The following is a 25,687-nucleotide window of genomic DNA, read 5'->3' on the forward strand; positions in this document are numbered from 1 at the left end:
ATTTTCACACATGGATTGGCCACCACAGAGTCCAGACCTTAACCCCATAGAGAATCTTTGGGATGTGCTGGAGAAGGCTTTGCGCAGTGGTCAGACTCTACCATCATCAATGCAAGATCTTGGTGAAAAATTAATGCAACACTGGATGGAAATAAATCTTGTGACATTGCAGAAGCTTATTGAAACAATGCCACAGCGAATGTGTGCCGTAATCAAAGCTAAAGGCGGTCCAACAAAATATTAGAGTGTATGACCTTTGTTTTTGGTGGTGACTTTTTTTTGGCCAGGCAGTGTATTAAGAATAAGATATATTTAAGCAACCAAAACATTACAATTAACTTCCATGGACTGAAAACACACTGATATCGTGACAACTGCAGCTACACCTATACTCTGTGAATCTGGGGTTGCACTGGTTACAGTTACATTACCTAACAAACACTGTTGGGGACCTATGGAAACATAAGGAAAACACCTGTCACTTAAAGCAGCCTCTCCCTTAGATATGTGTAACTTTTTGCCTTCATAAAATGTAAACAGGTGAGTTATAGAAAATTCTACCCCCATACAGCTGTCATGAAGAAAGAAATTAGCTATAGAGACCAAAATTTTAGTACCAGGCTGTAAACATATATTTATGCTGTAAAACAGGACATTTTAACATGGTGGTCCATGGTATTGACTCACTCTTTTTTTTTTTTTTTTAATTTTTCTTTTTAACCTGTCCTGTTCGGCAGCTTAGGCATGCAGTATGAGTATTGACTCACTCTTGGAGCCAGCCTCAAGTGGACATGTGAGGAGCTGCAGTTTGTGGCGATTCCACACTGTCTTCATTTCTCAGCCGCAGAAATTGCCGCTTGGGTCTCATTTCATGTGCTTATAATGTATTCCTGAGTAAAAACTAAAATAATTACCTGTGTGAAGAGCCTCAGTACTGGTGCGTTGGAATCTTTGGTGAATTTGGGTATGCTGTCGACTAAGAACAACCTCCCAGCATCAGGACTGCTGCTCAGGGAGATAACAGATGATTCAGAAAGAATCTTTACCCACTGTACCCAGTGTGGTTTCTGAAGGTGAGTACATACTAACCTGTGAGGGCTGGTGTGAAAAGGTGGAGTGGTAACCGTATATGAAAGCTCACTGTCTCAGGACTCCTGGTCTGCAAAGTGAAGCTGTTGCCGTGTTATATAGACCACTTCTGTTTCTTCGATTACAAGACACCGTCTGTAGAACCAGGAACCTCTTTAGGTGGTTGGTCCGGGACAGGTTCTATGTGCACCATCACCACCTGCACCACAATGACATTATAAACTACTAGTTCAGATATCACAAGTCTGTGAAATTTCACAAGAAATATTTCTAAATCCTAGACTACCAATGTTTTTACCATGGATTATTTACTCAACTTTTTTTAGCCATGCAAGCAACATGGCTCATGTCAGTTGGTTGGTAACTACTCCAACACTTTCCTTTATTATTGAAAATGATATGATTTTGTTGACGAAAAGTATGACGAAAATTATTCATCAATGATCTTTTTTTCCATAACAAGCGAATTTAGATTTTAATAACAGAAAGTATGACGAAATCTAAGTTTCATTTTCGTTGATGAGACGATGAAAATGTCAGTGAACTATTGGACAATCAAACTGAGAGGAGAGGAGAAAAGAAAGGCCAACACAGCCCTGCAAACAATTGTTTTCTAAGAGATGAGATTAGAGCACTGCCCTGCTGGCCGGACACCAGTATGCAAGTCTGCAAACACTCACACTGGAGCAGCTTCAGCTGTTAGTGCGAGTTGTAAGTTGTAGTTCAGCAGTAAATAAGCAGTTGTGTGTGTCTGACTGTGGATGATGGAGACGTTATCTGTATCTGTGGAGCTTGTTAGACCTCACTGTGTTCAACCTGCACTGAAAGGCTAAATATTCTCAGCATACATACAATGCTGTTACCTTGCTGTTGCCTCTTTTCCTTAAATAACCAAATAACATTTCTTCAGAGATGTGTTGCTGTTACCCACTTGAGGCTCAGACAAACTGGGGGGATCACGGAAAGCACCACTTCAAAGGAGTCATCAAACACCTCGTTTCCTAGGTGTCGATAGTAAACCATGGACTGAGACAGGTCTTTCTGCAAGAAATGGCTGACAGGATAACTTAGACTTAGACTTAGACGACTTTATTGAGAATAAACATAAATATATAAAAACAGAATAAATAGAATGCTGAGGTAGTGCAAAAGAATACTGAGGTAGTGCAAATGCAGTGGTAAGGTGCAATCTGATGATGGTAAGGATACACATGAGCATGGTAATGATGACAGCAGAATAAGGGGAATATGTAGAGGTGTACATATAATACTAATAATGGTAATAACATCAGTTTGAAGACATCGCACACATAATAGTAGTGATAGTATTAATAATAGTAGTAATAATAGTAATAATAGCAGTAATAATATCCATAATATTAATATTAATAATTTTTATGTCTGATGACCAATGTTATGTATAATATAATATAATAATAATGATAGAATAATAATAATTATATATATATATATATATATATATATATATATATATATATATATATATATATATATATATATATATATATATATATAGTGATGTATAATATAATATTTATAATACAATGCAGGCGACGATCCGATGTTATATATACATTATATATATATACATGATATGCATGCACACATACTGCAGTCTGTACTGTTTGGATGTGGAGTGACGGAGTTTAGTCCAGTTCAGTGACAGTGACCACAGGTCTGACAGAGGTGGATGTGTAGACCAGTCTGATGGCAGCAGGCAGGAATAATTTCCTGTATCGCTCCCTCAGACAGCGGGGTTGGAGGAGTCTGTTGCTGAAGCTACTCTTCAGCTTGTCCAGTGTCTTATGGAGGGGATGGGTGACATTGTCCATTATTGCTAGCAGTTTTGCAGCATTCTGTCCTCAGCCACCTCCTCCAGGGAGACAAGCTTAGAGCCAACAACAGACTCTGCCTTCCTGATCAGTTTGTTCAGTCTGTTTGCATCCTTCGCCTTGATGCCTGCCCCCCAGCATACCACAGCAAAGATGGTGCTCGCAACTACAGACTGATAAAACATCAGGAGCATCCTGTTGCAGACATTGAAGGACCTGAGTCTCCTCAGGAAGTAAAGCCGACTCAGGCCCTTCTTGTAGGCTGCCTCAGTGTTGGTGGACCACTCCAGTTTGTTGTCCAGAAGGACGCCCAGGTACTTGTATGATGTGACAATTTCCACATCAGTCCCACTGATGCAGACAGGAGAGGGTGGGGGCGTGTTCCTCCTGAAGTCCACCACCATCTCTTTAGTCTTTGTCACATTCAGCTGCAGGTGATTCTCCCCACACCACCTGACAAAGCGGTCCACCAGGTCCCTGTACTCGTCCTCCCGTCCCTTCTCTACACTGCTCACGATGGCCGTGTCATCTGAAAACTTCTGGAGATGACACGACTCTGTACAGTACTTGAAGTCAGCAGTGTAGGTGGTGAAGAGGAAGGGGGACAGCACCGTTCCCTGGGGGGCCCCGACGTTGCTGGTCAGTCGCTCAGACACGCAGCTCTGCAGTTTCACAAACTGCGGTCTGTCTGTCAGGTAGTCACCGATCCATGTGACCAGGGGAGCGTCCACCTGCATGTCCTCCAGTTTGGCCTTCAAGAGTCTGGGCTGGATAGTATTAAAGGCACTGGAGAAGTCGAAGAACAGGACGCGGACTGAGGTGTTGGGTCTGTCCAGGGAGGAGTAGGCCTTCTGCAGCAGATACAGCACTGCGTCGTCCACACCAACTCGGGGCTGGTATGCAAACTGCAGGGGGTCTTGTGATGAGCACACCAGTGGTCTGAGATGTGCTAGAACCAGTCTCTCCATGACCTTCATAACATGAGAGGTCAGTGCTATTTGCCTGAAGTCGTTCAGTGCTACAGGATGTCTCTTCTTGGACACTGGGACCAGGCAGGATGTTTTCCATAGCACTGGGACTCTCTGAAGGTGCAGGCTCAGGTTGAAGAGGTGCTGGAGTACACCACACAGCTGGCTGGCACACGCCTTCAGCACCCGGGGGCTGATGCCATCAGGTCCTGCAGCCTTCCTCTGGTTGAGCCTCTCCAGCTCTCTCATCACCTGGTCGGCTGTGAGGTGTAGTCCAGTCTGGGAGGTGGGTGCGGTGGGAGACGGCAGCGGGGTGTGAAAAAGTTCTGTGGTGTGTGACAAGCTCGGGGCTGGGGTTGGTGATGACGGGGGTGGAGCAGAGAGGTGTCTGCTGTAGGTGTTTGTGCACCTTGATGCTGTGCTTTAGCTCTCGTTGTACCTGCTTGAGTTCTGTACGGTCCCCTGATTTAAATGCCCTTTTTTTTTTTGAGGAGAGCCTTCAGTTCGCTGGTAACCCAGGGTTTGTTGTTTGGGTAACAGCGAACCTCTTTAGTGGGGATGGAGTTGTCCATACAGAATCCAATGTATTCAGAGACACAGTCAGTCAAGCCATCAATATCCTCACCGTGAGGCTCACACAGGGCATTCCAGTCAGTGGACTCAGTGCACCACGCAGTGTCTCTGTGGCCTCATGAGACCATTTCCTCACTGTCCTCACTGTTACTGGTTGCCGCTGAACAACAGGCTTGTATGATGGTGTGAGCAGGACTAGATTATGGTCTGACCTGCCCAGTGGGGGGAGGGCAGTGGAGCTGTATGCTTCCTTCACGTTTGCATACAGCAAGTCCAAAGTTTTATTTTCACGTGTGGAGCATTTAACAAACTGGTAGAAGGTAGGAAGAGTGGCTGAGAGAGAAACACGATTGAAGTCACCGGTGATTGTGATGAAGGCACCAGGGGCGGGGCAGTCACAGCGTGGATGACGTCACATGCGGCGTCTGCGTTCCCGGACGGAGGAATGTAAACGACGATGGCTACTACACTGGTAAACTCCCTCGGCAAATAATAAGGACGAAGTCCGACGGCAATGAGCTCGATGTCCGGGCTGCAGACACGCTCTTTGACAGGGATGTGTCCAGTGTGACACCACCTGGAGTTCACAAGCACGGCAAGCCCCCCTCCTTTCTTCTTACCGGTCGAGGTGGTGTCTCTGTCCGCTCGGACTGTGTGGAAGCCAGGGATGGTCACGTTGGAGTCCGGGATCTGGTCGTGCAGCCAGGTCTCGGTGAAACACATGATGCTGCACTCTCTGTACTCCCTCTGCGTCCTGGCGAGCGCTTCCAGTTCGTCCGTTTTGTTAGCCAAGGACCGTACGTTCCCAGTGATGACTGCAGGGATGCAGGGTTTAAACTTCCTCTTCTTCATCTTTCGTTTAACCCCCGCTCTGCAGCCTCACCGCCTCAGCTCCTCTGGTACTGTGGGTCTCTCTCCGGCCAAGGGGGCCGGTGCCTTCAGGGCCAACAGCTGGTCGCATGAGTAAACAATGCCGGCGATGTTACAGGCGTCGCTTCCAGTCGTCAGGAGTAACCCGGGTGTGAAAAGTAGTAGTAAATGTCCAAATTTCCAAGAAAACATCTTGGCGTTGTGGAGTGCCCAGATGCGCAGAACAGCATACAATAAAACACTATAAAAACTTGATAGAAAACAATTTAAAAAAAGACACGTTCAAAGAGCTGCTGCAACAGGCTGCCACTCTCACGGCGCCATCTTGCCTGGATTTAACCTGGATTTTAAAATAAAAACATAAACATGATGTGATTTGGTTAAAAACAAAAACAACTCAATGTAGGAAAAAATGACCAATAGTCCATTTGTCTGACTTGTGAGTCCTGATGTTGGCATTTTCGTGACCTCTCCTGCCTGTGGGGGACGGGTGATGTTAAAGAGGATGTAGTCATCGCTGGAGTCCATGTCTGAAGCCTGGAGGATGGAGCCTTTCAGTAAAGCCATCTGACCCTCGGATACCTCCCGCAGCATGTTGGTGATGAGGAAGGGAGGGCTGTCATCCTTAGGAAGGATCTTGATGGGGAACTTGTGTCTGGTCTGATGGTGTCCATCAGTGATGCAGAAGACAATTAAGTCTTTGGTGGAGTCGCTGTCGTCATGATGATAGCGAACTACACCCGCTTTGATGTCACTGACAGTGAACATGAAGCCCTTTCCACCTGGATTTTACATACAACAGTCAAATAAAAACAAAAGCCATTAAAAAAGATGTTGATTTTGCTAATATCAGCATACTCTGCCTAATGCTGAACCATCTCATAATGGACTGAAATCCCCATAGAATAGCTGGACAGATTTTTTACCATGATTGAGCTTAATGTTATTCAGGTAACCAGAAAGAAGTGACAAGATGTAACTTTTGCACTGGCAGTTGTAATGTCTGTACCTCTGACAGTGAGCCGTCCGTGCTGTAGGCCGTCCTTAGTGATGATACCAACAGCATTGAGGTTGTCGTTGTCCGCAACCTGGAATTGCTCCCACATTATTGGCCGAGACTGACCCTCTAAGAGACTGAGACCTATAAGACAAATGGTTTATAGAAAAACTATTTGGCTGAGTATACTGTATATGACCAGCCTCATTCTGAAGAACCACAAAAAGACCAGATAGTTAAAAGCTCTAAAGTAGGAGCAACCAGCTTTTGGTGTTCAGAGAACTTCAAGACTGAAGGCACTCTACACTCCTTTACAGTGATGATTTCTGGTGTCTATAATAGTCTTTTTGGTGTAACCCATCTTTGAGATTAATGCTAATTGGTATTTCACATATATAACTTGGCTGGTATATTCACACAAGACACAATGCAAGCACACTGCGTGGCAAGATTATATACAAAATCAAGGCAAAGACACAAATAGATGCAAATTTACACTTGGCCACAGGAATGACATGAATGTTTAAAATGATATGATAATGGTATATTCATATGTTTGCATCAAGTGCCCCAGAAGTGAGTACTACCTGGATCCCAGAAGTAAGTCAGCATTTCACCACTCACAGTTTCATCATCAAAAAGTCAATAGATTTTGTGTTAGATGTCTGAAACGAGGTCTGTGGCCATCATAACCTTCGGAGACTACTTTTTTGTTCTGCAACACAACAGTTTCAGTAAATATCCCACACATCCGGGACGGGCTCGGAGGAGAGCAGCTGCTCCTTTGAGTCAAAAGAGGTGGATCGGGCATCTGATCAGGATGCCTCCTGGGGTCCCCAAGGAGGAGCTGGAAAGTGTTGCTGGGCAGAGGGACGTCTGAAATGCTTTGCTCAGCCTGTGGCTGAGACCCGGTCTCAAATAAGCGGTAGAAGATGGATGGATGAATTTTAAAGCTTTTATTTGTCTTAAAAAAGGCGGTTGCTAACAAGTTGTTAAAAAAGATCACACAATGTCATCATGCCACACCTTTCACGCTTTGTTGCAGTGGTGTGCTAGGAGCTATGCTAGTGTAGTTCCTTTATCGCCAAATGTTGGCTTTTTATTTCTGGTGATCGCTTTTCAGCTTCATCAATCATAAAGCGGTGTCCATTCATAAACATCATCTTGCTGAACACAATATCTAAGTATCATAAAGGTTGGTCATGGAGCTTATTGTCCAATAATCCAAAATATAATGAAAAAATCCCATAGGCCTTTGACGAGGGAACTGAGGTGACAGGTTCCACGTAGGTCAACACAAAAAGAATACAAATACGAATACAAATGTCACATCTGGAGTTGAGCATCTACCTCGTATCAAGTAGGCCTAATCAGAATCTGATATGACTGTGATTTTATGTGAAATCCATAAATATTAAAATAAACTACTGTTTAAATTTAACAGTCCAACAATCTGTAAAATCAATTTTCTTTCTCTCTGAGAAGAGCTTTTATCTTTTCCTTTAACTTAAGGAGACTATGGAGAAATGGGATTTAGTCATTTTGCACGATACATATGATATTTAGAGTAGGAAAATGGTGACCCGTATTGATAAACTTTTCACAACACACAGCGCATCCACTGGACCATAAAACACCATTTGATCATAATCAAAATGAATGAATGCAGTATTGATGGGCAGTGGCACAATCATCACTAAAAGAAAGCATTATCAGGGGAAAAAAAAAACACTGAGCATTGCCTGGACGGAAAAAACCTTTGTCACTGACATGAGTAAATACAACATCTGCTGTCACAGTGGAGGCTGCAGTGGAGGACAACAGGGATGTATGTAGTAATATCATACAAACACATGAATTCCAGTACATTTTATGATTTTAAAGATATTAGGTTATTGTCTTGTATTATCAGAAACTCTGTGCTGTGCAGCTGCCTCGGCTCACAGAGCAGAGAGCCGGAGATGACAGCAGGCAGACAGGTGTCAGATGTGTGCACAGCACTTAAGTGAAAACATTGACCATCATAGACAGTCTGTGACAATATTCAAAACACAGCAGGACACATAACATCACGGTGAAAGGACAAGAAATAAAAAGAAAGACCTTTATAAACAAAAATTATGTTTTTGTTGAGGAATTTAAGACTTTTGAAGGCCTCAAATTTGAGAATATTACATGTAAGGCTTTTTAATACTTACTCCACAGGTATGGTGGGCAATGTGCTACTTTGACAGTATGATAGGTAATAAAGCTTTGGTTCATGATGCATTAGGGCACAGAGACTCTGTGTTTAGCAATGTGACAATGCTTACATACCCATGTTCCAGGACACTCTGGGTGCGTTCGTATCTGCATTCCTTACAGACACATGAACAGTCATTGGTGGGCTCTTCTCAAAGAGGAAATCGTGAACTTCAAATTCCACCTGCATGGAAACATTGCAAAAAGTTTCAGAAACACCAAACTGCTTTATGTAGTGCACAAAGTATGAGAAAGGGAAGTGCTACCTCATAATTCCTGCGTTGGGTATGTGAGGAGTTTGGAGGTTGATACCCGATGAGCATGTCATTGAGATCAAGCCACGTAAAGGAGGAGATTGGGCGCGTATGATCTGACAGATGAGTGATGAAGCCGTCTGCTGGTGGTTTGGTGATGTTGAAAACCAAAAGCTGTTTGGGAGTTTCTTCGTCTTCGGTGTCTAGTGTAGCAGTGGAGAGTGGTGTAAGGATGAACTGGTCCACTTCCAGCATAAACATGGACATGAAGGACGGTTTGGGAGGCTGGTTGGGCATTGCACCCACTATCTGCACTGGAATCCAGGCCTGTTCAGACTACACACAGAAAAAGAAAAAAGAATCCCATGGTTTTGTCAATATGGCAAAATGTAATTTAGCAAATTTGGGGAGTGGGAAAGTACTTTAAGATTGGCATTTCTCATGTAGTTTATTTAGTCCCAAATATTTAAAAGCAAAGGCCAAAGGAACAAACATTTGTGAGGAACAAGTCAAGAGTGTGAGGAAAAAGAGGATCTTTTTTTTCAGCTAAACTCTTCTGAACTCATGTAATACTAAAAAATGGACTTATTTAAGTATTTTGTGCTGTCATTTAATGTATTTTAAATATTTATACAGATACACACACCAAAGGAACAACCATCAAGAACAATCTGGGGTTCAGTATTATTGTTCAAGGACTGGATGCGTCCACATGTGAAATGGAGGACCACTGACCTTCCAACTAGTGGACAACCCAATCTACCCCAACACTACAGCCAATTTGTTAAATATATTATGATATTGCAGTTTCAGCATATCAATATTAGCTACTGTTATCTTGCTTGTTAAAAGATGAATTGCTAGCTAAGTAATTTATTTAATTAATCCAGAATCCAGTGCTGATGTTGCTGGTGCATTGGCTATTTTGCTGTTTGGAAAATTACTTTGTCAGATCCGCTTACAAAGCAACCAATGCCAGCTTAGTTACAGCTAGCATGCTGTCTTTGCTTGCTCACACTTTACCACTTTAAAAATGCTCTGAATGTTTGTAGACTAGTTTGTCAATAACTTTCTCAGCTAATGTGATACATGATATAAACTTATGTTACACACAAGCAAATTTTATGGCCTTTCCTGGTCTGAAAAAACGGTTGTGGGATTCCATGACCTAACCAGGTTTTCCATGAAGATGGGACCCCTACTTAATGTGCAGCTTTTAGCAACATGCACTTCATTTGCACTAATCTGTATATTACTAGTGTTTATTCAGTACACATAACCTTAAAGTCCCTTCCTAGTCTCTATTTTTAGCATTTTTTTCAACAGCCAAGCTATAGACTGAATCACAGTGACAACAACAAATGTCACCTCCTTGTAGAAAACTGTTTTGGATCATTGCAAACTTGTTAAATTCTGTTGTCATTTTCAGTCATAGCTGTAAGATATAAATGTAGAGTTAAACACAGTTGTCTATCTTGTCTGACGTTTGTCAATTCTACCGGCACTAAAGCTAAGCAATGCACTGTTGTGGATGAGGCCGCAGCAATACACATTTTATCCATGTAAACGAAAAAGATATTAGTCTACGTGTATGCTGTATTTGAAAACTTGCTTCAATTTAATTTACGCAATAGCTGATTGAGGCAGCAGTAGACCAAAAACTCTGCCATTCAGTTGAGTAAAATGATTTTCTCAATGGAGTCTGTTGTATTTGATTTACAGTGTCGGTGGGCCTTTTTTAGGTGTTTAAAACAAATCAATGAAGGCAGAGTTTGCTCAGCACTATTTGATTATATGTATGTGAAGCAGTGATTTTCTACCTGGAGGTTATTGTAAATAAACATTGTGATGTGGTCTATAAAATTTAAATTAAAATTCCCCCAGTTTTTTAATTTAAATCACTTCCTTACAAAGAGAAAAAAAGCCTTGCCAAACATCATATCAAGTATCTGTAGGACATCTATTTATTAATGTGGCTGTTTTTATATTAATTTAATTTAATTGTGGTATTTTGTCGTGATTGAGCAACTTTTGATTGCTTATTATTATTGCGATTATTTTATTCATTTAAAAAATGACAGTACCACTTATAATTAAGATACTCAAAAAACAAGTAGTTGCAAAAGAGTTAATGGGAAACTAACTATTAGTTAATGGTCAGTTCTTGCGTAACTCTCAATCAAATGTCATACAGTAGCTATTCAGTATAATATGTTAATTGATAATTACTGAAAGAACTGATGAGGAATGATCGTCTTGTCCATTCCAGTGGTGGATTGAAGATGGCGTTTACCCTCTTCACCCTTTTCTAGATGTTCCTGGAAGCTCCACAAAAAGCTCACAAAAGTGCAGAGTAACAACTCAATCACTACTAACTGCTTTAACAGTCCCCCTTTTGCTCTATGTCTAAGTGGTTACTGAATACTGAAACATTACTTATTACATGACCATTAGTAATCCCTTTTGTGTAGGACTGAATTAAATGGGAGTTACTGAGTACTGAATCAGTATTTACCTGACCATTAGTTAGCCATTTTGTGTCCCCTAAAGTAAAGTTTAGCATCATGCTGAGTAGTTAATGAGATCTGAATTGTTACTTAATTATTACCTGACCATTGGTTACCCTTTTTGTGTTCCCTAAAGTGTAGCACCATACTGAGTAGTTAATGCGTACTGAATCGTTACTTAATTATTACCTTCATTATGCTTTTGGCAGTCTGAAGAGGGGCTACAGCCTTATCGTTATTGTTCAACATCTCACTCTCACAAGACACCATTCCCCCCTGCCTCAAGACAGTCATCATTGCTTCTATAGCTAAAAAGTCTGCATTGTTTACTCTTAATGACTACCGCCCTGTGGCTCTTACCTCCATCCTGATGAAGTGCTTTGAGAAACTGGTTCTCCAGCACATCAAAGACAACATCCCTGCCAACCTGGACCCTCACCAGTATGCTTTCAGAACCGACAGATCCACAGAGGATGCCATATCTACTGCTCTTCAATCAGTCTTCACTCACCTGGAGAATAAGAACAGCTACATCAGGATGCTATTTGTTGACTTCAGCATTTAACACAATTTCTCCCATGAAGCTGATTGGAAAACTTAACACTCTGGGCTTTAGTGCAACACTCTGCAACTGGGAACTGGACTTCCTCACCTGCAGACCCCAGAGAGTTCGAATTGGCAATCACACCTCCTCTCACACTGTACACCCATGACTGCACTCCCAGACATCAGGTGAACTCTATTGTGAAATATGCAGATGACACCACCATCATCAGCCGTATTACAAACAGCGATGAGAGATCAAACCGGGAGGAAATCAACAATTTTGCAGCGGTGCAGAGAAACCAACCCACTGCTCAACGTCAGTAAAACCAAGGAGCTGATTTTTGATTTTAGAAAGAAGGAAGCAAAGACACACACCCCTGTCTACATCAGTGGAGCTGAGGTGGAGCAGGTGAACAGCTATAGGTTCCTTGGAATTACAGTCAGTCATTTTCTGTAACCGCCTGTCCTCGCAAGGGTCGCGGGGGGGCCGGAGCCAACCCCAGCTGCCACCGGGCGGAAGGCGGGGCACACCCCGGACAGCCCGCCAGACCACCACAGGGCCGACACACATAGACAAACAACCATACACACTCACAGTCACACCTAAGGGCAATCTAGAGTCATCAATTAACCTGAGCTGCATGTCTTTGGACTGTGGGAGGAAGCCGGAGACCCCGGAGAGAACCCACGCGGACACAGGGAGAACATGCAAACTCCACACAGAAGGGCCCCCGCCCGGACCGAACCCCGTTCCAACTGGGATTCGAACCAGGGACCCTCTTGCTGTGAGGCAACAGTGCTAACCACAAAGCCACCATGCCGCCCCCTTGGAATTACAATCACTGAGAATCTATCTTGGTCATCACACATCACCACCCAGGTTATAAAAGCACAGAAAAGGCTCTACTTCCTACAGAAACTTAGGAAGGCTAAACTCCACAGCAACAATTGTGGTTAACCTCTACAGAGGAGCAATAGAAAGCATACTGACTGGAAACATCACCAACTGGCACGGTTCGTGCATGGCCCAGGACAGGAAGGCTCTACAGTGGGTGATTAAAACTACCCAGAACATCACTGGTTCCCATCTGCAGAGCATCAGTGACCTTGTTGAAGTGAGATGTCTGCACAGAGCCCAAAGGATACTGAAAGACTGCAGCCACCCAAGCCATAGTCTGTTCATCCTGCTGCCATCTTGAAAAAGATACACAAGTATCCACTGCTGAACAACCAGACTACGGAGCAGCTTCTTTTCCAGGCTGTGAGACTCCTCAACTCCTCCTTCGACACCAGAAAGATGTAGAAGGATTTAGGATCAACTGTCATTTCACCTCAAACCATGTTTATGAAAATGACAAATTAAATCCACCTTGTACTTTGTACCTTATTCTTATTATTATCGTTCTGCCTTAACACATGGTGGGTTCTTTCAGTTATCACAATGTCGACATAAATTGGATTAGCTCAATTTAAACAATAAATATGTAAGGTTATGGACTAAAGAGACACAGAAGACAGAAGATTCAGTACAAAACACAAATATAGGCCTTTCAGCTCAGTATGTTTCTAGAGTTCAATAAATTCACTTCTGTGCAGTTCATTCAAAGTTCAGATCATTTATTTTGCCAAAGTTCAGTTCATGCCCAAAAAACACTGGAACGAGGGGACTCCAGGTGTCATGGGTAGCTCACCATCAAAACAAGATTATATCATCATCCCTGAAGTCCATCAACAAAACACCCTGACCTATTAAGAAGTCAAGAGGAGTTAATTAATTTACACATGGCAATTTTAGTTCTGTTGCGCAACATTCTCAAATAAAAATATTGTACTGTTCTAATTTGAAACAGCAAGCTTAGTCAATTTCCCAAAGATCTCCTCCAGTGGACTGTCTGTCTATTGGACTTGGCAGGATTTCCACAAAAAAGAACTACCCCTGCCTAAGACAGGAGATTATCATCCAGCCAGAAGCTTTCAAAATGAGAGCCCAATCTTCAAAATAAATCTCTTTAAACATCTTATTTATGTTACTCATTTGTTACATCTAAGACATCACAAGTATTATGATCATGTTCAAATAAAGACATCTTTAGCTGTGGCTGAAAAATATATTATTCACTTATTTACCTATAACATAAGTATTAAATTGAAACACATACAGGACGAGAATCAAAGGCTTTTGAACAAATTACATGACAAGCAGTTGTTATCATCAACCCTGAAACCATTAATTAATTAACTGCCATGAATTACAGCTTGCTGTCTACAACAAAGCGTGTACCAGCTATTCATTAACACATGCAAAGAGAATATATTGCTCAAAATGCTAACCATTACGCTAGCAGGAGCTCATTAACACACATACGTACAAATTCAACAGGCTGCTTAACTGCTTGACTAGCCCAAACTAAATAATAACACACCACACAACCCATTTACTGCTGTAATGTGTAACTGCTATGCTAGCTGAAACTTTTTAATTTCAGAACATACAGACAAAACTTACCTGGGTGCAAAGGATTAAAGGATTATTTCTAAAAATAAAAAAAGGAGCTTTACTGTCCTCCCAATGACCAACACAAATTATTATTATGTCATTCATTATTATGAATTATGTCATATGTAAACTGGTTATTTTTAAACTGATTGGTTATTAATAAAAGATGTAAAATTTTCCTCAGTCATCACATTGACTAATTTATGATGAATTAATGTATGACATTTCATTGGGCGTCACCATGGACCTATTATAAAACTGGATACAGCCGTGGAGATGGGGCCTCGTTCATTCCTATGAGAGCTGCTCAGTGGTGCATAAGGCAGAGAAAACTCTTTTTCCGGGTTTAGGAAAGTGTAAAACACCCAGATCTACTGGCCCATTAAGCATGCGAAGTAGTGATTAACGACAGCGCAATGCGGTTGAGCACAGCCGAGTGTACCTGAGCACTGACTCCGACTCACTGGCTTGCTCACACGAATGATCCTAGCTCACGACTATTCCTCTCGTTGTAGTTTAGCTTATTAGCAACAGCCGCTAATCGACGGTATAACGACAGTGGTGCTGTACGTTTTAATATTTACGTGGTGATCAGATAATGGTATATCTATCTCTCTACACGCACACATACACACACAAATATACATACAACTTATCAGGGAATCGTAATCACAACCGGAGAAATTCTATTAGCAAAAAAAAAAAAAAAAGTGTTGTGCCCACAAAAATATAATAAAAGGTTGTGCTTTGTAACATTGCCCTGTGTTTTATTACACAGCTCAACTTTAAGTAAATACCACATTCAATACCATTTAATAACTGTCACTTGTGCTCCGTGCTGATAACCGATTGTTTCAATACAGACTGTAGACTGTATATACCAGGGGTATTCAGCTAAAACTCAAAGAAGTCCAGTTACAGCAATTTCCTCCCAGCAAAGGTCCAAACCTCATACCTAAAATCAATATCACCATCATGTGAACATTTTACCTCAATTACGATTAATAAGGTTTTTTGGGATTTTTTTTTTTTTTTGTGGTTTGTTTTTTGACCTAATAGTTCACTGACAGTTTCATTTGACCACGGTGTGTTGGAGTGTAACAAACAAATGATGTGTTATAATTTATATATTTTTTTTATTATTTATTAAACTCTCCAGCATTTTATAAAAATTAAAAGCTCCATCTTAAACAAACTTCAACTTCTGCTTTACTTTGGGGCAAACGTTTTGAGTAGGCCATATTCTTCTGTAGCTGCCAACAGCCTGCCAACATTCCCAGTCGGAGAAAGGGTGAAAACAAGGTCATGTGCCTGTGGCCCCAGCCCCCCAGATCACTAAATCAGTCCCTGGTAATAACAATGAGAGCTCAGCGAGAGCGGCTGGATGAGACACAGAGTAATAATAAAAGTAGTCTGTAGATGTCTAAAGTTACTTTCCACCTCTGCAAATTTGGCTGTTTCAGACACTTTGGTGCTGTGAGGAGAAGCTGCACTCTGTTTTTCAGTCCCACTGCACTGCTGTCGGACCATCAGCTGTTTGATCCACATTAATGAAATGCTGTGGAAACACATATGACTCGGTTGTCAAATGCTCAGCTGTATTTTACAGTCAAACTCGTTCACTTTTATACATGATTGTTCAACACTTCTGCTGCTGTGGGGTTTTGGCGTAAGATTTTCCTCAATGTCCTGAGAGCGCGAGACAGAGCCCAAAACCGTGAGACACACGGCAGATGTGTGGGAGTTGGCTGCCCTAGTGGAGAAAGGATTAGCAGAATATTTAAATAACCGAGACATGGGCAAGATTATGTCAGTTAGAGGTTCTGAATGTCGTTTTTAATTATTTTTCGATTCATTGTCCAGCCCTAGTCTGTGAACATTATTGTTCTTATTCTTACATTTTATTACAATTCGGCCAAGGGTCCGGATAGGACAACGTTTGGGTCTGGATCCAGACTGCGGTCCACCAGTTGGTGATAGATGGTATATACAGTCGCTGACAGACACGGTAAGACGTCCATATTATAGGCTTTACAGCCAACAGTGTGTGGATGTGTTGTAAGATGGTAAAAATGATGGATGATCAAAAATATCCATTACTACGGCCAGCATGAAGCCTGTGTTGTGTCAGGTGCACGCGGTGGAGTCCCGCGGGTCCAATGTGCGTTCACTTTATGTCTGGAGAAATATCTCTATATTCGGAAAATGGCACATTTTACGTCTTTAGGACTAAATGTTTTAAATAATGGCTATTTAAAAATGCCTTCTAAAAGGTCAACATGTCTCAAAAAAAAAAAATTATTCAGAGATTTAAGGATGTCTCTTTCCCAATGTTTCTGGGGAAAAGTCTTTCTGGGCCAGTGTGCGTCACATGACAGTGTAATTTCACTTTTGGCCACTATGTGAATTTTGCATCAGAGCGTGGCGCACTTCCTGGGGGCTTGGGAGTCACTCAAGAAGTGACCATTAACTAATAGCTCCTCATTCGCTCCACATTAGTTCCTTAGTAACTACTTTTTTGTTTATCTCATTGTTAATTTTAAATAAATTTATATTTAATAAATGTAAATATAATAAATTTAAATTTTAAAAAAAAGCAAATCAAATTCCACACTGTATGTAATTTTAGTCAATAAAGTTTTCTTGAAAGCAAAAAAAAAAAAAAAACACAAGGCACATCAATAGAATGTGATGTCACGTAGCATGATGTCATGTAGCATGATGTCATAAAGAAATGATGTCATCACTGCCTTTGATGTTGCATTCCGGGAGAGTATAAGAACCCTGTAAGTGGAAGCCAGCTCTCTCATTGCCTCAGACCAGTGTAACAAACACATCCTGAGTATTGTTAGGAGCTAAAACAGCCGAGTACTTCAGCTACTACTGCTAACTCTAGAAATCAAACCTAGACAGCCACTTATTAACACTTCTAAGAAATAATACGTGGTAATACAAAAAACAAACAAATAGATAAAATGGTCAGTTTAGCTGAAGCCATTTCTAAGAAGGGAAAGGAAACTGTGGAGCAGGCCAGAGGCTGCTACCACAGCAAATGTAATAAGGTTATGTTGCGGTCAGAAATGGACAGGGAAAATATGTTGATCGTTCAGGCGAAGAAAAAACAACAACAAATGCTTGAAGATGAAACACGCAGGGAAGAGGAATTAATTAAGGCTAGATGGGAAAATGATATTAGAAGGAATAGGGAAAAAATAATGCAGCAAAAAATTAAAACCCAGGACACTGTTAAATACTGGGAAAAACAAATACACGAAAAAGAGCGTGTAAAAGCAGAAGAGAGGCTCCAGGATAAAAAAGATGCAGAAATGCTCAGGGGCCTTGATGACCTGCACGTGCGGGAAGATAAAAGGGAATTAGAAAAAATTGCTGACTTTAAGAAAATTAACAAACAAGATAGGTTAGATGAAATTGCGGGAAAAAAACAGAACATAGAAAAACAGGCACAAAAAGTTAGGGCAGAGGAGCAGAAAACCAAAGTTGCTCAGCTCCAAGGAGAAGAAAAACTTCTCAAAAGGAGATATGAGCAACAGGAAAGGTTCAGGAAGCTCCAGGCACCCAAACAGATGGCTCTGGACCACCTGGGGGCCCTTAAAACAGAGCAGGTCACTATTACAGATCTGAGGGAAAAGCAGATTATTGCCAAGGTAGTGGCCGAGAGAGAGGCTCAACTTGCAGAGCAGGAGAGGGAAAAAGCACAGAAAAGATCTGTGGCGCTGCAGTCTATCACTGCCCACAGAAATACAGTCATAGGACAGAAAGCAGAACAGGGAAGGGCAGAGCTTCAGAGCAACAAAGAGTGGCTCCAGGCTCAGAAAGAGGCAGACAGGCTTCACAATGAACAGAACAAATTGAAGGCTCAGAAGGTTAGGGAAGAAAGACAAAAATTAGACAAGTTTAATGTGTCTCGCGCGGCTGAAAAACTGGCCCGGGAACAGGAGGAACTGTGTGTTGTGGGACAGAGACCACTTCAGCGTGTCTGCAAAGATGCTGCACAGAACTGTCCTCCTTGTGACCACGTCAGAGGCAACCAGCCAAAAGAAACAAAAATTTACAACAGGCAGGTAGATGGACAACAGTACATTTCCCACAAATCAAGAGCAGAGGGGAAACTTCTTGAAGCACGGTGGCAAAAAACTCAGGAGGTAAAGGAAACTGTGGAGCAGGCCAGAGGCTGCTACCACAACAAATTCAACAAAATTATGTTACGAACAGAAATGGACAGGGAAAATATGTTGATTGTTCAGTCAAAGACAAAACAACAACAAATGGATAAAGATAAAGCATGCAGGGATGAGGACTTAATTCGGGCTAGAGGGGAAGATGATATGAGAAGGAATAGGGAAAAAATGATGCAGCAAAAAATTAAAACCCAGGACACTGTTAAATACTGGGAAAAACAAATACATGAAAAAGAGCGTGTAAAAGCAGAAGAGAGGCTGCAGAATAAGAAAGATGCAGAAATGCTCAGGGGTCTTGATGACCTGCATGCACGGGAAGATAAAAGGGAAATAGAAAAAATTGCTGATATAAAGAAAATTAACAAACAAAATAGAATAGATGAAATTGCGGAAAAAAAACAGAACATAGAAAAGCAGGCACAAAAAATTAGGGCAGAGGAGCAGAAAACCAAAGTTGCTCAGCTCCAAGGAGAAGAAAAACTTCTCAAAAGGAGACATGAGCAACAGGAAAAGTTCAGGAAGCTCCAGGCACCAAAACAGATGGCTCTGGACCACCTGGGGGCCCTTAAAACAGAGCAGGTCACTATTACAGATCTGAGGGAGAAGCAGATTATTGCCAAGGTAGTGGCCGAGAGAGAGGCTGAGCTAGCAGAGCAGCTGAAGGAAAAAGCTCAGAAAAGATCTGTGGCGCTGCAGTCTATCACTGCCCACAGAAATACAGTCATAGGACAGAAAGCAGAGCAGGGAAGGGCAGAGCTTCAGAGCAACAAAGAGTGGCTCCAGGCTCAGAAAGAGGCCGACAGGCTGCACAATGAACAGAACAAATTAAAGGTGCAGAAGGCCAGGGAAGAAAGACAAAAAATAGACAAGTTTAATGTGTCTCGTGCGGGTGAAAAACGGGCCCGGGAACAGGAGGAACTGTGTGTTGTGGGACAGACACCACTTCAGCGTGTCTGCAAAGATGCTGCACAGAGCCGTCCTCTTTGTGACCACGTCAGGAGCCTGCAGCTCCAAACCCTTGAGTTGAGACAAACCTGTTTGCCACCCATTCGTGACACACAAAAAAAACCTAGCCGAAGGGAAATTAATACAGCTAGAGTTGTGGTGGATTTCCCTTCAGGTATCGAGGGGTCAAATTACCTCTCTGCCGATAAAGGGGAGCCACTGCTTAGACGGCCCCGTGTCAAACCGTTTTAACAGCAGCACCACAGATGAGAAACCCCTCTCCATCTGGGGTCAAACTCCCTCCCTTCAGATGTCCTTAAATATCACCCTGTCCTGCCACCCTACATTCTCCCCCTTCCCCTTTTTCTTTTCCTTTATTTAAATCTCTTTTCACTCTTCCCCTTTCCCTCGAGGCTCAGTAGCTAGCACTGATTCCTCACAGTCTCTTTTTATTTTATTTTATTTATTTTTGGGTTTTCTCCAGGAGCGCTGGTTTGCCCAAGCTTTAAATCAGCATTAATAATGCATGAATTAAAGAAAAAAAAAAACAAGTGGTAGGATAAAAACAAATGATCAGGACTAGCCTGATCTTGTTAATTACCATCCTGTCCTGCCACATTACTTTTACCTACTTTTGTTTCCCCTCCCTTTCCCCCTTCTCTTTCTTCCTTTATTTATTTTAATTTTGGGGTTTTTTAAATCAGCATTGATAAATATGCATGATTTAAAAAAAAAACTGCTAAGATGAAATCAAGTGATCAGGACTAGCTTGATCTCCTTAATTACCACCCTGTTCTGATACATTACTTTTAAATAGCTTAATTTCCCCTCCCGTTCCCTCTTCTCTCTCTTCATTTTGATTTTTTAGGTTTTTATTTTTTGGGTTTTCTCCAGGAGCGCTGGTTTGCCCAAGCTTTAAATCAGCATTATAATAATGCATGATTCAAAGAAAAAAAAAACTGGTATGCTAAAAACAAATTGATTGATTAGGACTAGCCTGATCTCATTAATTACCACCCTTCCCTGATATATCACTTTTAACTATCTTCATTTCCCCTCCATTTCCCTCCCTAAAATTTAGATTAGCAATAATAAATAATAATAAATAATAAATAATAATAACAACAAATAAAAATAAAAACTGAATAAATAAAACAACTAAATGTAACATTTTGATAAGCTGTCATTCTGTCAACTGTCAATCTTTAAAAAGAGTACCCCAGAATGTTTTTCTGCAGGCCAATGTTACTTTCAACTTCATCCTGGATCCCCTTTCAAACAGCTGATGGTCTTTTTCCTTGGATTTTGGATCATTGCAGAAAATAAGTTCTGTGGCAAACATACATTTATGATAATGACGCATTTTGTTCAGTAATATAATCCAAAAATGATTACCACTTTTTAGGATTTTTGGAGTTTACATGCAACCGCCAGAAGTAAAAAGCTAACGCTGAAAAACTACACCACCGTTGTGTCACCACCACAACAAGGCTATAAAGCCGTGTTTGGCGTGGCACGGTGAAATGCTAAGTCATTTCCATGTTTTAGAGCTCATTACTGGGGCACTCTAATCTGTCTGGGTTTTTTTGCACGATTCCTTGTAACTACGCCTTGTATATTATTCACCAGTACAGATATTCATTATGTAGTGTTAATACTATAATAATAATATACATTCCCATGTAACTCACTCAGACAAACAATCAGCGCTCTGCTCAAACTATCAATGGCTGCTGTCATCAGTGTTGCCAGATGTACGATAATTATCATATTTGCACAATTATTTTGCCCTATGTATTTTATTTGATCAATAATTCCAAAATTTCCATACTGTACAATAATTTGACCTTACAATGAACACTTAGTTAAGTTTACATGACTAATTTTAACTTATTTCGGGGCTCCTACATCTGTGTTCACACATCATTTCTCACGTGATCTTACAGCCAATCGTGTTTGGTGTAAGTCGTGGATATGAATGAGACGGGTCACATTCATTGAACACGCACCGCTCAATGACAACAAAGCGCTGTCGTTTGTTTTCTTAAACACACAGCCACCAGTCATTTACAAACTTGTTTACTAAAGTTATACATTTAACCTATTTGTTCTCTTGATTGTGATTGGAAGACATTTGAAGATATTTTTTCTAAAAATATGATAATTTTAGTCTCTGGTATGAATGTTTAACATTTCCAATCTGGCAACACTGGCTGTCAGTGTCAAAAGATGCTATGCAGAACTTGGGTACAGAAGCTTATTTCACACATGAACCATGAAAAGGGTCGTCACTATGCCGTGGTGTCAGCGTTGGCCAGCCTTTGCTTTCTATGTAACATAACATCTGAGTTAACTAAACTAAAAGAAACTTTAACTAAAACCTTTTACTTCAGTCAACACTGATGTCCGTTTGTCAAAGAACATAAATTCTGAGATCAAAATGATCAGACGACATAATGAGCTAAGGTTAAAAAGCATTTGCCATAATTTTAGCAGCTATTAGCCAAATTAAGATGTCGCAGCCTCGCAGAGTTTTCTGCAAGGTGACGTTATACACAATGCCGACTTAAGGTTATGTATACTTTTCACGCTGCAGAAAATTTGGATAACACTATTTTGCTTTACCTTATGTAGACATCCTTGTTTATGTTGATCACTGCCACACAGCTGAATCCAAAGAAGACACTTTGCTCTGTTTAGGTGAGGTTTACAGAACGGGAGAAAATACACTCCATTCTCTAGCCTCTCAGGATACTTCAGTGTTGCATTTACACCATGCACATCGTTTGCATAAATTTCAATAAAAGTGCAGGAAAATCAAAATTTCTGATGCCTTTCTATGTAGGTCTACAAGCAGGACGTCTGAGTGCATTGTGTAGCTGCATGAAATGTGATCGACTTGCATTCCAGAGTGGGGCTTAGCAAGTCAGCTGTACAGCTTTGAGCAATATCCAGTAAACTTGCACTAATGTACCGTAAATCACTTTCATTGTAAAGTCTATGTGCAGTGGGGGACGGGAGATATGGCCTACAAATCAATCAATACAATATTGTGAGGTCATATCATGGCATGCAATATATTAGTGCTGGGCAGTATGACCAAATACTTCTATCACTGTATTTTTTTTAATTCTGCCGTAAATTCAATTTTGCTGTAAATAACCTTCAAATAAAGTTACAGGGACTTTTTCTGCTGTCAGAATATAAAAAACATTTCAGTGTAACAATACTAGGAGGGTCCCAAATCTCCAAATCCACAATGCAATTTAAAGATTAAAGATACAAGAAAGATTTTAGACTTTTGATTCTACCATCCTCCATGTCAATGACATACAGTTGTACATTTCACTTTCCTCTGATGATCTCAGTCCTGTTACCAAACTACTAACTTCAAACTCTCAAACTGTCTCTGTAAAAAGTTGGTTTATGCTTTCGTCTCAAGCAAGTAAGACTACAGTAATGCTCTCTTTGAAGGATTATTCAAACTATCCATCTGACGGCTGCAACTCATTCGAAATGCAGCAGCCGGAGTCTTCACATGCACACAAAAATTGGAACATAGTACTCAGGTACTGAATTTACTTCACTGGCTCATCTTCTCATCACCAAAATCCTACTAAGAGTCAGGTATTTAAACCTTTGAGCCCTGAGCAAACTGGTGTGATTTCTTTCAAAAAAATTAGAAAAAAGGCATTAGTAACTTGTTAAAAAATGTTCAGCAAAATGCAAGAACTTAGGAAAATCTATTTTTTTTCTAAATGGGAATATGTCTAGAGGTGAAAAAAAGCTAAGGAATAGATATTTAATCAAATGTATTTATTCAGAATAATGCTACACATTTTTTCCAGGTCTTTTTATTATTATTTTTATTATTTATATATTTATTCATTTATTTATTTCTACTAATTTTCAAGTAAATTTCTTGCAGTCATAACTATTTCTTGCTAATTTTTCGCTCATTTGTTCTTTTGTTGCTCATTGCCTTCTTCCCTTGTTTTTGAAAGAAATCAAGCTGATTTGCTAGGTTTCAAAGGGTTAATAGTTTGGCTCCACAGTACATTTCTGACGTGCTCATTGATTTTATCCCTGTGAGGCCTCTCAGGTCATCAGGCAGAGGGTTTGAATCTGTATCCAGAATCAAACCAGTTCAAGTGAGGGCGCGATTAGTTTCTCCACAGAGACACAGTCAGATAGCTTTTGTTTTGAAAGGGAAGCAAAGAAGTTGAACACACCTGGGTGCAAAGCATTAAGGAGCATAATGTGTGTTCAAACGCTTTCTGTTCATTTGAGTTCATCTGGCCAACCAGTGAAATTGTGCGTAGAAGAGGAAGTGACCTCACCTTACCTGGATATTTATAGCTTGGAAGTGGTCTGGGATTGGCTAAGTGGTAGTTGGCTTTTCAACCTGAGTTACATCAACCTTATAATATTTCTGGTAATTAATCAACACCTTTGTTACTGAATGATTAGCTTATCAACAAGTCTTATGTGATGAGTGCACCCCTTAAGTTAATTTGTGTTTTTATTTCTAAAGATAAAAAAGAAGCTTTCCTGTCTTCCCAATGACCAACACAAATGAATTATGTCATATGTAAACTGGCTATTTCCTGAGTCATCATTCATTGACTAACTTATGATGAATTACTGTATGACATTTCACTGTGTCACCAAGGACCTATTATAGATCTGGATACAGCCGTGGAGACGGAGCCTCATTCATTTCTATGAGAGCTGCTCAGTGATGCATGAAGCAGAGAAAACTCTTTTTCCGGGTTTAGGAAATTGTAAAATACCCGGATCTACTGGCCCATTGAGCATGCGAAGTAGTGATTAACGACAGAGCAACGTGGTCGAGCTCAGCTGAGTGTAACCGAGCACTGACTCTGATACTGTGTTCCAATTCGGGGTCTGCATCCTTCGGAGGCTGCATTCGAAGTCCGATTGCGTCACAGCACTGCTCAAAGGCTGTCCCATTGTTGTGTCAGGGACTCCAAGACTTACATGCATGTGCAGAGTCCTGAGGGTCCGATGCGCGTTCATTTTATGTCTGGAGAAATATTTCTATATTCAGAAAATGGCACATTTTACGTCTTTAGGACTTAATGTTTTAAATAATGGCTATTTAAAAATGTGTTCTAAAAAGTTAACATGTCTCAAACAAATTATCCAGAGATTTAAGGATGTCTCTTTCCCAATGTTAACAAATGGGGAAAAGTCTTTCTGGGCCAATGTGCATCACATGACAGTGTAATTCCACTTTTGGCCACTATGTAAATTTTGCATCAGAGCGTGGCGCACTTCCTGGGGGCTTGGGAGTCACTCAAGAAGTGACCATTAACACCCTGTATGTAATTTTAGTCAAGAAAGCCTTCTAGAAAGCAAAAAGAAAAAACAAGGCACATCAGCAAGCCAGAGGCTGCTACCACAACAAATGTAACAAAGTTATGTTGCGGTCAGAAATGGAGAGGGAAAATTTGTTGATTGTTCAATCTAAGAAAAAACAACAACAAATGGTTGAAGATGAAGCATGCATGGATGAGGAGTTAATTCAGGCTAGATGGGAAAATGATATGAGAAGGAATAGGGAAACAATAATGCAGCAACAACTTAAAACCCATGACAGTGTAAAATACTGGGAAAAACAAATACAAGAGAAGGAGCGTGTAAAAGCAGAAGAGAGGCTGCAGGATAAGAAAGATGCAGAAATGCTCAGTGGCTGACGACCTGCATGCACATGAAGAAAAACTGAATATTCAAAAAATTGCTGAGTCAAAGAAAATTTACAAACAAAATAGACTGGATGAAATTGCTGAAAAAAAAAGCTTACATAGTAAAAACAGGTGCAAAAAGTTAAGGCAGAGGAGCAGAAAATCAAAGTTGCTCAGCTTCAAGGAGAAGAAAAACTTCTCAAAAGAAGACACAAGCAACAAGAAAGGTTCAGGAAGCTCCAGGCACCCAAACAGATGGCTCTGGACCACCTTGGGGCCCCTAAGACTGAGGAGGTCACTATCACAGATCTGAGAGAAGAACAAAGCATTGCCAAGGTAGTGGCCAACAAAGAGGCTGAACTAGCAGAACAGGGAAGGGTAGAGCTTCAGCGCAACAAAGAGTGGCTCCAGGCTCAGAAAGAGGCAGACAGGCTGCACAA

General features: G+C 41.0%; 1 protein-coding gene across 1 annotated transcript; it reads right to left on the minus strand.

Annotated features, from left to right (window-relative positions):
* Positions 1-5,342: 5,342 nt before the first annotated feature.
* On the minus strand, positions 5,343-11,718 carry LOC148185578 (FRAS1-related extracellular matrix protein 1-like). Its single transcript, XM_088074020.1, has 6 exons — positions 11,713-11,718; positions 8,858-9,181; positions 8,667-8,775; positions 6,363-6,494; positions 5,791-6,135; positions 5,343-5,434 (listed from the first exon to the last, which is right to left on the minus strand). Exons 1-6 carry the CDS (start codon positions 11,716-11,718, stop codon positions 5,343-5,345), a joined length of 1,008 nt encoding a protein of 335 aa, XP_087930146.1.
* Between the last annotated feature and the right edge of the window lie 13,969 nt (positions 11,719-25,687).

The sequence above is a fragment of the Plectropomus leopardus genome, chromosome 23 (genome assembly GCF_026936395.1).
Source record: "Plectropomus leopardus strain MGB_pleo_1.0 chromosome 23, ASM2693639v1, whole genome shotgun sequence".
Classification (NCBI taxonomy): Eukaryota; Metazoa; Chordata; class Actinopteri; order Perciformes; family Serranidae; genus Plectropomus; species Plectropomus leopardus.

What these genes read in the sequence shown, in the direction of transcription:
- LOC148185578 (XM_088074020.1), bottom strand. An exon ending in CCCAACGCAGGAATTATGAG is followed by an intron (nt 8,776 to 8,857) that starts GTAGCACTTCCC and finishes GTTTCCATGCAG; the next exon opens with GTGGAATTTGAAGTTCACGA. An exon ending in CGGACGGCTCACTGTCAGAG is followed by an intron (nt 6,136 to 6,362) that starts GTACAGACATTA and finishes TGTAAAATCCAG; the next exon opens with GTGGAAAGGGCTTCATGTTC.